Source organism: Chiroxiphia lanceolata, chromosome 5 (genome assembly GCF_009829145.1).
Source record: "Chiroxiphia lanceolata isolate bChiLan1 chromosome 5, bChiLan1.pri, whole genome shotgun sequence".
NCBI classification, from domain to species: Eukaryota; Metazoa; Chordata; class Aves; order Passeriformes; family Pipridae; genus Chiroxiphia; species Chiroxiphia lanceolata.
In genome coordinates, this window is record NC_045641.1 from 48,251,788 (window position 1) to 48,270,075 (window position 18,288).

The 18,288-nt window shown below is 39.5% G+C and overlaps 1 protein-coding gene across 8 annotated transcripts in view; it reads left to right on the forward strand.

Annotated features, from left to right (window-relative positions):
* ANO4 (anoctamin 4) overlaps positions 1–15,792 on the forward strand; it is a 119,465-nt gene extending 103,673 nt beyond the window's left edge. For 7 of the 8 annotated variants that reach the window (XM_032688343.1, XM_032688344.1, XM_032688345.1 and 4 more), the window contains 6 exons: positions 460–602; positions 1,605–1,757; positions 3,426–3,573; positions 5,959–6,078; positions 8,894–8,999; positions 12,167–15,792. In XM_032688343.1, the coding sequence (XP_032544234.1) occupies positions 460–602; positions 1,605–1,757; positions 3,426–3,573; positions 5,959–6,078; positions 8,894–8,999; positions 12,167–12,358 (862 nt within the window). In that variant the 3' untranslated portion in view covers positions 12,359–15,792. The remainder of the gene's footprint in view (positions 1–459; positions 603–1,604; positions 1,758–3,425; positions 3,574–5,958; positions 6,079–8,893; positions 9,000–12,166) is intronic. The other variant, XM_032688342.1, reaches the window with a different exon arrangement.
* The last annotated feature ends 2,496 nt before the right edge of the window (positions 15,793–18,288 follow it).

An 18,288-nucleotide genomic window follows, 5' to 3' on the forward strand; every position in this document is an offset into this window, starting at 1 on the left:
AGGGTTGCCTTTTCCCGTACAGGATTGCCCAGAGACTGTTACCCTGCACTCTGTAGAGCCGTGCAGAAATACTGTGTCGCACACACAAAGGGATCAAGCAGCATTAGCACTCTTATTTACTGAGCTGGACTATCTCCACACAGCATTGCATTCTGCCATGTAAACAGACCCTGTGATTTGCTATTCTGTGCAGAGAAAAAGAAGTAAACAAGTAACGAAAATATGTCAAAATCCCATCACCATTTTAAAAACATCTAGGTCTGGATTACAGCCCGTCCTCTGTATTTGTTTTCATACCTATTATGCTGTGTCATCAGCCACATATATTACTTGCGCTCTATTTTCCTGTGTATTGGGAAATGAATTTTGCAGTATGTGTTGTGCCCACTTAACCTCTTCCAATTTTGTGATAAATAGCCACTAATACTCTTTACCTTGTTTCTTTATTTTAAAATGTAGGCTAATTCAAAACTGGTGGACCAGGAGAAAACTACGACAAGAGTATGGCACGCAGAGAAAAACAAACTTCCCACAGTGGGAAAAGGACTATAATCTGCAACCTATGAATGCTTATGGACTCTTTGATGAATACCTAGAAATGAGTATGGCTCTAACGTTTGTTGTCTTTCACTAGATTTTAGTGTTGTTGCTTTTTTGATGATGTTGTCTGGTATATTCTTTTAATTATCTCTGTATGAAGCTAAATAGGCTGCAAAATGGTTTTTATTCTCACGGGTTGGGTGAGGAAAGGAAGGAATTTTGTAAGAACCAAACTAGTGCAACTAAGCACACTGCTGCTGGTTTACTAACACATTTATGAAACACTTCCCATTCTGGCTTTTTTTTTCTCAAACCACAGACCAGTTCTTCATGTGCTCACATTTCTGAAGATCTTTGCTGTTATTTACTAAGGGAAGTTCCCTTGTGCTTTTATTTTAAACTGCATGGTATAGACCTGCATGCTTGTTTATGTTTGAAATCTTCCCTCATTTACTACCTCACATTTACAAAGTAGCTTGCTGCCAAAAGGCATTGCTCTATCTGGTGGAGAGAGAAGGATAAATGCTTCAAAAATATTAAAAACCAAGAACTTTTGCCCTATGCGACTGAACTGCATATGTCATGATTGTTTTTTTTGTTTTCTCCCTCACACGGTTCTTTTCAAATTAATGGGAAATCTGGCAGTCCTAAAACCTACCTCTAGAAACTTACACAAAATTTCAAGCTGCTTCCCATCTGAATTAGTAAAAGGAATGTATTCACCCCCAATCTTTGCAAGTATTGAGAGATCCTAGTTGATGCTGGAGTAAAAATGTTCCTTTCTAGAAGCATAGTGTGTCCACCTCTGAACTTCATTCCAAATTACAAAATTTAGATGTTGCTGTCCATTCCAGTGTCAGATGTGCATTTGTTCTTTTCATCTTTCCTCTGAACTTCTGGCAAAGACTTCCTGTACAACTGTTACTAGGCTATTGTATAGTATGATATAATAAGAAATGTTTGTGTACTTATACATAATGTTTGCTCGCATACACTATTTGGTATCATAGATCTTGGAATTAGATCTTAATAATTATACTATGGTATTTCCTTTTTTCCCCTAGTTCTTCAGTTTGGGTTCACAACCATTTTTGTGGCAGCTTTTCCACTGGCACCACTTCTGGCCTTACTTAACAATATTATTGAAATTCGGCTTGATGCTTACAAATTTGTTACCCAGTGGAGAAGGCCTTTAGCTTCAAGAGCCAAAGATATAGGTGAGCTCTTTGTATGTGTGTTTGTTATAGGTGTATGTTAAGACTAAGCATTGACAAGTAAGAGCAGATTAAGGTATTTTCATTCATCTTCGCTATTAATGGCGCACCATTTGATTTCTCAAAAAACTTCAAGTATCTAATGCCAATCTACTCATGCAATTAATAGTCTACAACTGGAAAATGTCTTTTAATGATTTTGTGGGGGACTTAACAGCCAAGGTGTTTTAATGAAGTGATCAGTGTTCTCTGCAGGTTTTTTTGTTGTGGCAGACACACTGGGTGAACACATTCGTATGCTCAGTTTGAATATAATAACCAGACAGACCAGATGAAACATGAAAGTCAGGTAAAAATGGCCACCTATCTGTAAGGACCTGTGTTTTTTATATGTACCTAGCCAAAACCAAGCCCCTCTGTGACTCAGGGTCTACGCCCACTAGGTCCCTGGGGGGGTCAGACAGGGTGGGTGTAGAACCCAACAGATGACTTGCTCTCAGTGAGTCACACCTGCATTGCTAAACACAGGATTCACATAACTTTGAGGTCATCCAGCCACACACTACTGCAAGGGCTCACTGAACTTATTTTGACTATAAATCTCTTCTGTCCTTGCACTGTGCAAAAGAAGAACACCTTTAGGAAGAACTCTAAAACAAAGTCATCTGCCTAACGCTGAATCCCTGATGTTTTTGGAAAGGTAAATAGGATACCTCGCTGCCCATCTGCATTGCAAAAATCAGTAGCCCACACCATGAAATAGCAGAAGCCCAGACCTTCTGCTCTCAGAATGGTCTACCATGTACCTAAACTCTGTGCCTGATTAAAGCTTTGAATATCAACAATGTGAATCTATGAAGTTTGGCACAAGCCTGGACAACACCCAGTGCACAGCATACACTGCAGACATAATTCCTGAAAAAACAGTTATATAATGTAAATAATAAAATCACAGAAAAAAACAAATTTTTTTTCAGGTCAATTCAGGTGTGATTTCTCAAAATAAGTTGCATTCGCCCCTTATTCAGCAAAGTTTTCAGGAACAGTTTGATGCCTCATTAAACCAATGGATGCTAAGCTTCCTGTGGTATGGTTCACAGTGATGATCCTCACGACCAGAGTTGCTGTGTGCCTGTATCATAAGATCTGTCAGGCAGTTGAGGATGGGCCAAAAAATCCAGGTGATGTCTAGACTGTGTGCCACCGTGTAGCATTAGTATGCCATGAAGATTTCAATGCTGATAGGTACACCTTGACCTAAGAGTTCCATGCACAAATTCCACACAAGGCCCCTACTACAGGAAGATGATGGACTGCACGTATTTATGGCTACTCTGGCAGACCCACCTCAAAGGCTAGGTAACCATCATCATAAGCAGGGAAAATTGCCCACGTGGTTGTGTCTTTGTAAGCCAAGACCTCTGTGAGCATTTTTGCATCTTCCTTGAGATTCTTTTCAGGATAAACAAAATTTCCACCCAGTGGGAACAGAAGACTGATTCACTGAGGTCCTGCTGTTCATTAAGAAACATTATTTTTACTCAGTGGCTCTTGTATAGAAACTACATAAAACACCTTGTGTGGCAGGGACAACTACTTCAGATTATGCAGTACCTCAGGCATTATGGTTCTTGTTTTCCCAGGAGCTAACATACTGTCCTTGTTGAACAGGAATCTGGTATGGGATCCTAGAAGGCATTGGAATTCTTTCTGTTATCACAAATGCATTTGTTATAGCAGTGACATCGGATTTCATCCCTCGCCTTGTTTATGCTTACAAATATGGACCTTGTGCTGGCCAAGGAGAAGCTGGACAAAAGTAAGCTTTTTTAGGGGGAAAAAGAGACGTTCATGAAAATCACTTACTACTTGAATAGATGCAGCAGTACTGTCTACATATGTTCTGATTCCACTAATGCAGATTTATTGGTTTTGCTCAAGTAACAGATATCAGCCACAGATATCAAAGCTTTGCATATTCACAGAATAGGTTGCTTCGTGACTATGATTTATGATGTTAATTCAAGGCAAACATGGCAGAGCTATTTCAGAAATTTAGTGTGTGTGACAGTATGCTGCCAAAGCTGTACTTCCCAGCTGGTGTACATGGATATAATCTTCTTTTCATTCTGAAGCAATGCTGATACTTATCAGTTAAGGATTTGTTGATCATTTTAAACTTATACACTGGGGTTTTTTTCTTGGTGTAGTATTCAGCATGTATTACTCAAAACAGTAGTGTCTAGCAAGAGGAAGCAATTCCCAACCAAAACATCAAGATATACTTACTGAGAAAAGTAATTTGTTTTTCTTCTAAAACTATAGTCCTTAGATTAAATTTTTCAGAAGATATTTGTGAACTGAATCCCTGCTGCCTAAGTGGATTTTCTTTAAGCGTTGCTAAACACTGAGATTATATTAGGATGTGCACACTACCAGCAAGTATGAGATAGTTGCTGCCTGGCAACTTGTGAAATCTAGGTTGTTTGACTCAGGGAAGGTCATTGACTTCAACCAAACACAAATAGGCACAGTTTGCAAATGATTTAGCAGTGACATTAGCAGGGACCCTACTGTTTAAAGAAACCCAGATTAAACAGTAGACAGTAACAGAGAGCTTACATTCTGCTACTGGGCATATGGCAGATTGATTTTTTTATATTCTCTGCTATAGAAAGCAAGTTCTTGCGTTGCTGCTTTTTTGACGTCTTTTGATTGTCAATACATTTAATCACACTGATGGAAAAAGGGCATCTGGTGTGGCAGCTCTTGATTAGCAGCTCTGCTGACTTGTTGTCCTGCCAGGAGTTTGGCATTTTAGGTGGTGCCACGGAAAATGTTCCATTTACTTTCACAAAGAGTTAAAATCCCTTCGGGGGTAAAATGGTCTTGTGCCAGTTGTTCCTAAGCATGTGCCTCTGTTTGTGCCATTATGAAGATTTGTAGGATATTGCGGCACTGTAAGCAGCTTTCCTTACTACTGATTTGCTCAGGACCATTGTTCTTGAAAAAAAATGTAAATATTTTTTTTTAAGACTCAAATATGACTCAGTGGCTTTGAAACTAGTTCTGCATAGGATAAGTAGCTTGGTTCACAGAAGAAGCTCTTATTATCTTTCCACAAACCTCTTGTACAGTGTTTTCACACTCCTGCTTTTCTGAGTGATTTTCTACATGAAACCATCAGGTAGTAATCCTTTGAAAGAGCCAATCTGGGTCAGCATTCTGAATATTGTTATTAGCAAGCACTGTTACAAGATCAGGAAGCTATTCAAAAATCCACAGGAATAACGAATTTTCTCAAACTAAGAAGTGAAGACCATCTGTTATTGAATCACTTAAATGTAAGAGGTACCTTTTTCTTTCCAAAAAACATCTGTAGGTATTAGATCCATATGACACACAGTGATACTAGAAAAATACTGTGATTAAATTAAGTTCCAAATCCAATCAGTATGGAGATTTTGAGACAAAGCCAGATGATGTTTGAATATAATTTCTCAAAGACTGTAGAGTCCATAGTTTAAAAAACAAACAAACCCCCAAAACGAATAAACAAAAAACCCCAACCCTTACTGTGTATTATACTCTGCACCAAGCTGAGCAGTGTGCCTACACTTACGTGTGCTTGGGCAGTGCAGCGTGAACAGCACAATACACTTGCCACATCTGTCCTCAGCTTTACTAACACCAAACCTGAGCCTTCTAGTGATGCCCACAGGCCTTCATCAGGGACTTACCTTCTTCTACTCGGTGTTCTCTAAACTCTGCCTGGCCCTCACAGTTCTCAGCCACCATCACATTTTCTAAAAAGCTGGTTTAAGTGTATTACCTTTCCAGCTGACTTAATGTCTCATTGTGCCAGTACCCTGAGTGTAACAGTGGGAATATTTTGATTATCTTCCTAATGCTACTCATTATTTTCTCTGCCCCTATTGTGTTATCATTTAGGTACCTTTTCAAAAGTAGCCAGTCCCAATCTTCACCATTTCTTCTCCCACAGAAATGTACTATTTCTTCCCTTTTATTGTCCATCTGACCTACTTGAGCATTTCTTTTATATTGCCTCAACATCTCTTTCAAATATTAATAAGCATCACAATTGTGCTTTGGATTTTATGAAACTTAGAGGACATCCTCCTGGGTAAAACAGTTAATGGAAAAACCTTGCTGTGTCCTGACAGCAGCATTTTGTCCCCTCTAGGTGTATGGTTGGCTATGTTAATGCCAGTTTATCGGTATTTTTGGTGTCTGACTTTGAAAACCGTTCGGAGCCAACATCAAATGGAAGTGAATTCTCTGGTTCACCATTAAAATATTGCAGGTAAGTGTCTGATCAACATACTTCCTCGCTTTAAGACATTGCAAGGGAGATGCATCATGATAAATCCAGGGTTGGAACTAATTTTCAGAACTTAAAAAATAGTCACAGAAAGGATTAACTGTCCTGCTCAGGGATATGCTGTTCTTGATACTTCTTGGCTGTTAACTGCATGATTCCTGCCTCAGAAAAAGGAGAAGCTGAAAAGCTGGTATCTGGAGGATGTTCCTAATGCAGGATTTTTAGGCACAGCTTGAATCAGACACAATCCTCATGTAAAAATATGGTATCAAAAGGCCAATAATTGTGGCCTGATTACTTAGGTACCAGTGAGATGAAATCGTGATGAGATTATATCATAGGACATGCAAAGGGAAATTAAGATTGCACAGCAGTGACGACACAGTTATTTCACAGGTCTGCCAGACATAAACAGAGTCTGTCCTAAGATACATTTGTGAAACCTCAAATCCTTCATTTCCTAATTGTTGAATGATTAATGTGTTTTTGTCATTGCTTGCAGGTGTAATTATTAGTGATAATCATATATTTGTGGTTTGAATCAAAATAAAATGAGCAGTTAATCATCTGCATGTCTTTGTCCTCAGCCAATAGGCTGGAGGAATAGCAATCTGAGAGAAGTCTGTAATGGCAGATTTCCACCTGAGTGATTTTAATGGCCAAAAAACTCAAGGATGTACATAAAGGTTTTAAATGGAGTCTCAGCCCAGAACACCAAACAACAAATACAGCTACCAGTTTTTAATTGCGATATTGGATTACAAACATGAGTCCTGGTAGTTGCAGATACACTTAGTCCCAGTATTTTTCACCGTTAAGAGTTAAAATATCCTTTCATGAGAACCTAATGATAAAAAGATACCCTGTGATTCAATAAAAGTGTGTGATACAGCAAAAATCAGTGATACTTGCAATAATGTGATATTTTTATGAATAAGAAGAATTTTGTATGGTATAACATAATAAATGGGGGGAAGGTTGGGGCATTAATGCTTTCATTTAACTAACTGATATTTAAGACTGTTGCAGCTTATTTGGCAGAAAGCTCATTCAAATGTTGAATCCATAGATAATATTTTCTGTGGAGCAGAACCACTGTGAGAATATTCCGTTCCACATCATTTGCAGCAGCACTATCTGATAACGTTTTGTAATTCTGATCATTCTCTTCCCCCTCTTTAATTCCTTTCTTCCCCAAATTCAAGCATGAGGTTGCTGCTCCTTAAAGTGAATGATGGAAATCCAACCAATAAAAAAAAATTGTCTCTTCAATATTTCAGAAACAGAAAACTATTAAAATTGGTGTGATAAATCTCCAAAAGATAAATCTGTTCATTTGGGAGACACTGAATTGTTATGTATATCTATCCCTGAAAGCAAATTAATATCTTTCCTTAAATGAGTTTATCAGCTACTTAACCCACCTGAATTCTGCTAAAACATCAGTCATTTTAATTGCACTTCAAGACAGATGCTTAGGATATTGTAAAACTTCCAAAACTGTGAAGTTAGAGTGCTGCTTGCATAAGGAAAGATCATCTCAGTTTTAAGAATGTGCACTAGAGATACTGCAATTTTTGAGAAGTTTGATGCTGACAGATATCAAGACAGTTTATTTCAGTTTGTATAGCACCCTCCGCAATCTAAGAAGGTGAAACTTCATGGAGAAATACAGATTATCATAGAGATTCAGTAACTGTTTATTTCTTTTATTCATCTGCATTTTCTTTAGTTTCTTAAAACTAGCTTAGTGATCAACCTTAAGTGATTTTATTACTTACTATGGTATTTTCAATATTTTTTACAATGGGATCTCTGTCCCATCTAGGAAATAGATTAAGGAGGAAATAACTTTTACATTACTTTTAAATTAATCCTCTGCAATAGTATTTTAGAATTAACAAGCTGCTAGTAAAAATGGACTCCAGAATGTGTGACTTAAACAGATTCATGATTTGTAAATATAATTTTGGAGTCTTCCTGGATCCAACTTTCCCTATAGATATCTACAGTTACATTAAGGAGACCTAAAGTCTTCCAAGAAACATTCTGTGAGACAAGACACTAGGTCCTTTTCTTACACAGTCCTTGACCTGTTGATATACCAAGAGATGCAGTCCTGGCTCCACTGAAGTCAGGATGAGTCACGCTTTACACCAGTGATGGCCAACTAATTGACCATGGGCCAGCTGGAGCCGATGAGGCAGTCTTATATGGATTTTGGGAGCACTATCAAGCTGGCAAAACTTGGGACATTTGCGTTTTTAAAATGGCCTTGTAGTGGGAATAAAGTGTCCCTCAAAACAGCAGAGCATCCCACCCTTCTCCACGTTCTGAGGAGATACCTGCAAGGCACATGTTGTGCTGCCAAGGGAGATGCTGTAGGGCCTACTAGTGCTGAGCACCCATCATCCTCTGTATTTGCTTCAGCAGTTTTGCTTCATACAGGTGCTGGTTTGTTCCTTTGTACCGAATTTCCATTAGCAGCTGGAAAACTCCTGGGTGCCTCTTACTGTTAGGTTTCAGCTGAAAGTAAACCCATTTGGGTGAAGCAAAGCGTGGCAAGGAGAGGTGATCAGGACACTTGCTTTAAAAGCATGCACCTGATCTGAAATAAAACACTAACACAGACCCAGCCTTAAAAGCAAGTAGTATTGTAGTAACTTGCACAATCTCTGCTGAAGTCATTTTTGGTGCAGAAAAAGCAATGATGAAGAGATGCTGCGTTTTGATTTTGCCTTCCTCCCAGGCAGCAGTGCAGGAGCTTGCTAACTACCATACTATGGTTCTCTTTCAGGTACAGAGACTACCGAGACCCTCCTCATTCCCCCGTGCCCTATGGTTACACGCTGCAGTTCTGGCATGTCTTAGCAGCACGGTTGGCTTTCATTATTGTATTTGAGGTCAGTGACCATTCAGGTGGCAAAACAAAAGCAACAGAATGAAACTAATTTCCCTTTGAAGCTTTTCCATTGGGCAGATCTATGATGGCAGCTGTTGATTTGTTTGTCTTAGTTTCTGCTACTTATGTTGTACTTTGTATTCTCAGATTTGTTTTCTGAACATTCACAGGTATTTAGGTTCTAATAAAAAAAAGGTAATGTAACACTGAAAACTGTAGCAGTGACTTGCAAAGAGGGGGAAATAAATGAAGCTTTTATTTACTTTTTGAGGTCTGGCACTCATGACCTGTCTATGCTGGGAAGCCATATGTTGACTGGTGTGTGAGGAAGGGGTGAAGGAACATGAGAAGAAAAAATTAAATCTGAACAACTGAAAAACAAAGACAATTTCAGTTACAGTATTTACAGTATCCAGCTTTTTTCCTCTTTGTTTTAAATGCTCTTAATTTCTCCAGAATGATGGACATCACATAGATTAGGACAATGAGAAGGATTCAATAGCTTTGCTATATTCATAATATCAGTATTTACCATAATATCTCAGAAATCTTTAAGACAAACCAGAGAAGAATATACCAGTTTCACATGACTGGTATTCCCAGACTGATTTTGAAAAAGAGAGACAGGAGGGTAAATAAATAGAAGAAGATAATTTACAAAACAAAATGTAGCTCTTAAGGCCTGAATTTCAAGTGCCTGAATATCTCTGCTAGAATCCAAGGGGTCAGTGTCTCTTCAGCACAAGCAGTTTGAAATGGCTTTTACACTGTGAAAAAGCAGACAGGGGGAAAAAATTTATTTAAAAAATTTCTTTACTTGATCCTCTGCTCTGATATCATAGAAATGGGGCATTCAATACAGGTATGGAAGCTGTAATCACCAAACTGGCATATGGCATAATGTTCATGAGCACATACTGCATTTCTGACTCACAGTACTGTGTAAATTCACTCTGAGATGAGCTTACAAAGCACCTCTTTAGATAATACAACAGAAGTATATGTGTTGAGAAACATTTCTAGATTATTTCTTGAAGAGAGGTGTCTTGGTGGCTCAGCAGAAGCCCAGGGACTGTGGCAAATTCTCCATGACTGTGACTTTCAGCCCTTCCCAAGTGAAGGAATATGACACTATAGGTTGGCCTCTCTTCTTCCTTTACACTGGGTAATTCATTAGAAGTTGGTCCTAAGGAGATCATCTTTGCCATCATCTGTTCCACACTCAGGGAAATATTAAGGGAAAGAAAGAAATAAAGGTATGATAGAGGCGTGCTGGGCTTAATCTCTTCTAGTTTCTTGAGTTGTCAACTGAAAGCCATAATATCCATCTGTAAAAATGACTAAAAGAATGGTCTGGGCAGGTCAGCCTAAGCATTTTTAAGATTGAAGAGAGCCTGGCTTCTTGATGCATCATGGCTGGGCTTCGTGAACGAAGATTTGGGAAGGCTTTATCCACATTTGTTACAGGCACGTTGGTGACTTATGAGGCCAATACATGACAGACATATCCGATTGCAAAAGGCACAACAGAAAGACTCCTTAGATGGTGTATTCCGCAAGACACGGTTCTTCCTGCGTTGCCTTTTCTCCTCGAGAGTGATCCCGCGTGTGTTCTCAAAGGCATCAGCAGCGTTATAGATGCTGTGTCTCCAGGCCTCCCGATTGGAGGCCAGAGTAGACCGGTTATGTTGATCAATATGGCCAAGGCTGAGATGTTGTTTCAGGGAGTCCTTGAATCTTTTCTTCGGGGCTCCTCTCTTGCGGCAGCCAGTGGCAAGTTCACCATAAAGCACGATCTTAGGGAGGTGGTGGTCCTTCATCCTGGACTTCTTGATGCACACTTGAGATAAAGGCAGGACAGCATAAGACCAAAGATAAGTGAGGCAAGAAAAATCAGCCTTGCTCAAGTACTGGTGCCGTCAAATTTGCAACCTACTGTGGAATAACTTTTTGTGCAAATATGTGCACAACAGATTTGACTTTGCTTTGTCCCACCCAAAGCTGTAGACTGGCTCATATCTGCCTCTCTCAACATGAGTCACTCTATTTATTGGCACTGCAAACTATTTCCTTAACTGTATCTATGAAATCAAAAAGGTAATAGCAGCAGAAACTAATACTGTCTTTGCAGAAAACACTAATTAGTGTCTTGTGATTGCTGCACTGCTTACAATAAAAGGTTCCACTGAAAGATAAGTGACTCAAGGTAGGTTTTTTCCATAAGTTAAATAACTGCCTAGGCTCAGCCCCCTGTTTGGCACTATGGGTGTGGTTATTTTGGTTATCTTGACCTTCTTCAAAAACAAATAAAGTATTTCCTATCACTATGAAAGGAATTATCTGTCCAGGCTAAACTGACAGAAGTTTTATAGACTGCTGTGAGTTTATTTCTTGTGAGGGAAGAATACATGGGAAAACATTTTACAAAGGAAGGGTTCTGCTTGGAGAAGAAGAAATACCTTTATTTCTCCAATCTAGAATGTGTGTCCTTTCTGAGATGGAGGATTTTTCTGTTTCTCTACTCCTCCTCTCAAGTGAAGTGAGTAAATCTCCAAGCAGCATCTTTGATCAGACAAAAAAAGGACACTCCAGCAATCCTCCCTCATCAAACTCAAGCTTTGCTGTGTCATGGCTAAATTATGAGGGACAAACAATCAGTTACCTTGTGTTTATTTGTGGTATTTAGTAAATGGGAATATGTCTTTGGATAAGAGATACAGTACAAGAAAAAATGTTTTGTTTTTGTTTTGCATAGATAATTCATTAGTTTCAATACTGATGCAAGTGTTTTATGGCAACAGGAAAGTGTTACATCATTTGAGCCTCCTCTTCCTGCAGAACAATACTAATACCAGGCTCTGTCCAAACAACCTTACAGGAAATCACAACCTCAGGGGTTTGAACACACAGGTTGTAGAATAGTTTCAAGGCCTTATTTGAACTCAGCTGCTCATAACCTTTGCTGTGATCCATACCCAGCTGATTTTGGCTGGAGTTTTTGTGGGGAAAAAAAACCTTGTGGTTTGTTTTATTCAAAATCAGTAATGGGTTTGGTTTTAACACATCATCTTTCTGTAAATTGGAAAGAGAGGGTTTTCAGAAGACATGAAAAGTACTTGTTTCCTTCCTAAGATTTTCGATTTTTCATTTCTTTTTTTGTTTTCACAGCACCTTGTCTTTTGCATAAAGCACCTGATCTCCTACTTAATCCCAGATCTTCCAAAAGATCTGAGAGATCGGATGAGGAGAGAAAAGTACCTGATTCAGGAAATGATGTATGAAGCTGAACTAGAACGTCTGCAGAAAGAGCGGAAGGAAAGAAAAAAGAATGGAAAATCTTATCACAACGAGTGGCCATGACGGGTGAGGAAGAAAGTGCTTAAAGGAAGATAAGAACTCCGTTTATAAAGAATTCCTGGTTTTCTACTGTGGAGAGTGCACTGAAAGGAATAGCCAGTAATGTTGTGTGCACTTAACACATGTGGGCCCCTGTTTAGTAGGGTGGATATTGTCATAAGCCTTTTGAAATTAGAAATCTTTGCGAGGCTTAGTCTTCTCCAGAGCTGATGTGAACGTAAGCACATCAGCCCAATGCTACGTCTCTGCACTCTTTCCAGGAAGCTCCCAGGCCCTGACTTAAATTCAAGGCCCTAAACTTCAAAGCAGTTACATATCTTACAGTGCTTTAGAGAACTTGGTGATCTTATGGCTCATTCTCATGAGGTTGCTACTTCATAATCAGTGACTGCGCCTTGACAACATGGCAGTACTTGTCCATGTGTATGGCCACCACCTGCAGCACGTGCATGGCAGTGTTGCTCTCTTCCACAGTGGACTGGACTGTGCTAGTTTGCATTTGTCACCAGTTATGGTCACACATGTGGACCATTTCCATTGCTCAACAATATTTAGGAAGAGATGCATGATCATGAGTCTGATCAACTGGTCTAACAATGCTGAAAAATGTAGGCATGCAGAAGTGCTGACAGATGGCCAAGCATCTAAATGTGGCCAGAGGTATTTAACTGTAGGGTCATTTGTTTGGAAATGATACTGTGCAAAGTTGGTAATTTATTTTAAATATTTGAACAGTGCCTTTTCAGCTATAGGACTGTCTCATGTCTGAAGGAATCAAATCAGGTTAGGGCATCTTGCCTGAAACTGCCCATGTATTTTTGTTGCAAAATCACATTGAGCTCTAGTCAAGAATTAGGATGTATTTATCCAGAAGTCAGACTGTGTCTTAAAGACCTATTTGCATAAGTAAAACAAACAAAAACAGACAAATGAACAAAGTCATCAGAACAAAAGAACACAATCATCCTGAATATCTTGTAACACTTTCTTCATTCATCCTTCCATTATCTATAAAGGGGTGGAGGGGAAAAAATAAAACAACAGACTGTAATATGAAATAGCTTGAAATCCTTTATGCAGAGCAATTCTACACAGGCTGCAAATTAAACTTGTGCAAAATAGGCTACTGTCTATACCTTTAGGAAATTCCCTAGCATTAAGAAATTAAAAATTTCCCAGACCACTAACCCAAAATTGTGGAGTTGTAGCTCTGAAGACTCCATAAGTGTTGTATGGAGCAATATTAATCAAAAACTCTTCCATCAGTTGTTTCTACAAGTTATTCTGGAAATAATTTGATAGAAGGACTAGAATTTGCCCTTCTGGACAGACCACACAATGCAAGACCCTATGGATGGATACCTCAAGCTTCACAAGGCAACAGGAGCACTTGCACCAAGAACCATATCACCAAATTAGATCTATTGTCTTCTTTCCACTGTAAGGGAGAACTGTGCTATTTCCATGAAGGGGGAAAGCTTTAATGAAAGGTAATATGACTTCAGGAAGAAGAGGGTTGGAAGAAAATATGTGTACCCTCCTCTCTGTAGCTGCTGCCTGCCTACATTTTCTTCCTTGTAGCAAGAAACCTCCTCCGGTAGTGAACCACCTTCTTACATGAAGCGGATAAATGACATAGCGGCTCCCTTTTATCAGCTGCTCCTGGGCCAAGCCTGAAAGTCCCATGAGGCAGCATAAGAACTGAAAGAACTTCAGGATTAGTGCGTTCTGTGTTGACTCAGTGCCAAACTGAGTGGGGAGCACAGCTAGTGGTTGTAGAGTGTATTCCTGACTAATGGGGAAGTGAACTTGTTCATCTTCGCTTCAGCTTACAGCAGCTGCGGACACATCCCGCGTGGACAGTGGTGAAGTAGGATTTTTTCTGTCTCTGTAGATAGGGTGTAGGGATTAGGCAGTGTTGATCTCCAATACACACATGCCAGATGTGTTAGCATTTGCCATCCACCATCTACAGTTTTGTACTGCACTGGCAGTCTGGGGACTTTTGGGCAGGATCGCTGTGCAAAATCACATTCAGATCAAATTCACATGAACAATTGGGTTTGCTTACTCTCTGTTTTATACCTAAACCAACAGATGACAAGAGCTTAGAAACTGTTTGCTAAGTAGTAAAGTAAGACGAGTCATGCATAAAATTGTGGTCACCCATATGAATGTGAACCTTTGCAATCTCCTGCAGTAAGATACAGCTTTGTTAACTTAGATCTCAGTAACTTCCAAGATCTCAACTGAAACCCAGTAGAATATAAACTGACTTTCACTCCAGAGGAACCACTTCAATAAAATGGGCTGAAACAAATAAAGTGCAGCAGAAACACAATGGATATTAATTGCTTTTGAGAGTAGTTTTCAACATAGCTACATTATGATGAATTTTCCTGACAATACATTGCTAGAAGTTGTGTCCCACTCTGCTCTAAATGAGATCATAGGTTGGCTGCTTGCCAAGTTTACACTAGAATGATGCTGCAAGGGGCTCTGACCTCCCTGGCAGACCCTGAGTACATTTCTGTCACTTTAGGTTGACCAGTCAACCCATCGAGGTTTCTCTGCTGCTGGTGTGCTGAATAGATTTCCCTGGAGTCCTTCAGAGCTATATAGCAGAACACTCAGGAAAGATGCCCTCTTTATTTATTAATAAAACAAAAATAATAGGACAATAATAATAATAATAAATGGAATTTTAATGGTCTCTAGATAACTAATTTATGCCATTCCCTTCCTGATCTGCTGATAGGTTTTGCTTAAACCTCCAGGTGACCATCCTGTATGTTGTTTACTTATTCCAGCTCCACAAGAGCACTACCTTCATGGGAATGAGAAAAAAATGCAACCTCATTGCATGCCACAGACATGTTACATAGCAAGCAGGACAGCACACACATTAGAGGATTTACTGTGAAATCATCTTGCAATGAGCATAGGATTGATCTCCATAGACCACTCTTGACAGCAGCATGTACTTCATGAGCAGTTACACACCAGTTTTTAAAACCAAGGAAAAAATTGTATATTGGGACTGTTTTTCAGCCTGTTTGCTATATTTTTTGCATTCTGTCCCATGCTGGTTTTACAGATCTCAGAATAAAAAGTGTAAATGAACAACCTGGATACTTTGACAAAAGAAAAATCTAGGTAAAGAACATCATCTGCATTCAAGCCACCATATACTATGACAGAAACCATGTTTACAAATCAGGTTTTTTTTATTTTAAATCTTTCTGAGGGGAGTTACATTATTTACCATATATATATTATATATATGAAGTATATAGAGAGATTGTTTATTTGTAAATAGAAAAATTCTATAGAGAAGAATGTCAAGTTTTCACACTTTAAAAAAAAATCATCAACATAAAGCCATGTTTAATGCTTGTATAATGTGATATAATAAACTTTAAAATAAATTATGCATACGAAAATTTACTGGTTGGCATTCTTTACTTCCTTTTCTATCTACCTTATTTGTTCAGCAAGCAAACAGACCAGTCAGGTAGAAGCAAATATCAGTGCAGCCCTAAAAGAGCCAAAACCTACCAGTGCTTTCTCTCAGTGGATTTTTTGTGTATTCACATAGTCAAATATTGTTCCTGTTAGAGTTGTTGGGGTTTTTTTTAATATTTCTACTTAAACAGGTTCCTCCTTGTTTTGTCTTGTGGGTCTGACAGATGCTGTGTGTAATTTGGACAGTGTGGACTGCTCCCACAGAATTAATTAGTTTTGAGCAACCCATATACCTTTGTCAGGTGAGCTTTTAGCTGGAAGAGATGAAAGATCAGGGTGCAGGAGTGGGATGGAGACTTCAAAAATTACCTTGCTTCTTTTACATAGACAAGAAAGGCCCTGGCTCAGAGTCCAGCTAGCAGAGGACAGTATATGATCCCAGAGAAAATACTATTCAAAATTAATGAACTGTTTTAACTAATGATGCCAATTAAAACAAGAAGCAGATAGAAAAAAATTAAAGCAGAGTCACTTTGTAGCTCTGCAGCGGTCATGGGAGATTAGTTAGCAAGAAACAGGGTAGTTGCAGAGGTCATCTGCAAAGCTGAAGGATGTTTGTCTCTAAACCACTTACAGCAAGATATTCTCCCCAGTGAAAACTCATCTTTATGTTATGATTGTGGACTGATAGATACTACCTAGCCCAAACTTTCACTTAATACCAAAATTAGAGTTAAATGACTGCTCAGTGCTCAAATAATGACTTCAAGCAACAAAGGGGAGGTAAGATGGTAATTTATGTGTTTTCTCTTTTATAAACAAGTACGGGAACTTTTAAACAAGTATGGAAGCACTGAGAAGAAAACTCTGTGTCGCTACATTTTTTAACTACGATAACCAGGAAGATTAGTCTTCATGAACAAAACAGGTAGAAGTTACAGATGATCTAAGATAGCTTAAGGCAGCATCAACTACAGCACAGTGATCTCAGCACAGAGTGGTGCACAAAGGACATGCTGATGCTGTTTAACACAGGAGTGACCAGTCAGCCTCAGGAGAAGCATATTCAGATGGGAATTCAGCATCTGTGTTGGGAAGGCTGTAGCCATACCAGCAGGCACACAGGTCAAGTGCTTGCTGCAGGCTTCTGTTCTCTGTTCACAGCTTACTCTCTCTCACAAAGCACAAGTACACAGAGGCACACTGGTCCACTTCAGCACTCTGCAACAGCATGGAGATACCAGTACTTACCCTTTTTCAGATCTGTGGGCTGAAAGTACCTGGTAAATAAAAATTATTATATTCCAAGGCTCAAGAACTATTCCATAGCACAGAATGCCATATCTATTTCTCTGTCATGAAGACAAGGTACAAGGCTGAACAAGACAAGGCAGTTATCTTCTGAGACTCTAGAAGCATAACCAGCTCATTCAGTCAATGGGCTAATTACCTCAGAGTGACTAGGATAGTCTCCGAACAGAGAGATTCCTGTCCCGAATCTCAGGAGATTTATTCAGGAAGCTATTGTTTGTCTCAGATCCTAGATATAGGGACACAAGACATAACTCATGAGATCTATCTCTTCACTCATACCCCTTCCACACAGCAGCTTTAGGCAATGACCTGAACACAGAGCTGCAGCAGAGGAATGTGAGACAAGGGTCCTAAACTCTGGATTGGATCATGCAAACCAGTGCTTCAGGAGGCAAAGGGGAAACCTGCCCCAGTCTCATAGTTTTGTGTTGGGTTAGCCAAGGGAGTCATGTCCTTGGTGAAATCCACACAGTGCCCTGTTCTCCTCTAGTAGAGGTCTGGTCCTTAGAGCCCATTTTTTCATCCTCATATTTTCTGATCCTGACAGTTCATCTTACGTAGTAGATCATAAAGTGCCCTCTGTCACAGGGGCACAGAAAAAAATTGATTTAGATGCTAAAGGGCCCCAGTCAAGGTAGATAAGTTAGCACTGCATCACATTCCAAGTTACAGCAGCTCAGTACTTGGCACAAATGCAGCATAACTTTTAGAAAGCATTTAAGACATGCCATCAGTTTTTCACTTGATTCTCAAGCATGACTGCTCCCTAGGCTTCACAGCTCAACTTTCCCACAATGGCTTTTATTTTCCAACTTGATTCTACTGATGTAGAGAAGTTTTAAGCATTCTTGTGTACCCATAGTAAAAGTATGAAGTACAAAACCAACACAGTGGGTCAGAATCTATTCCCTGTTGTACCAAAGAGTGTGCAGGAGAAGGAAGTAGTGGGGGCTTTCACCCTCCCAAAACACCAGCACAGTGCAGGGTCTGTGCACAGAAGCTGTTCAGCTTCTCTTGGCAGTCCAACCAGATGACAAGCCATTCCATGGCCTGCAGCCCTGGAGAAGCCTTCACCAAATGACACCCTCTGTGATCCCTTCCCTGTCCTGCGGAACTGTGCAGGTGGCTTTGCCTGCCTGCCAAAACACACAGTG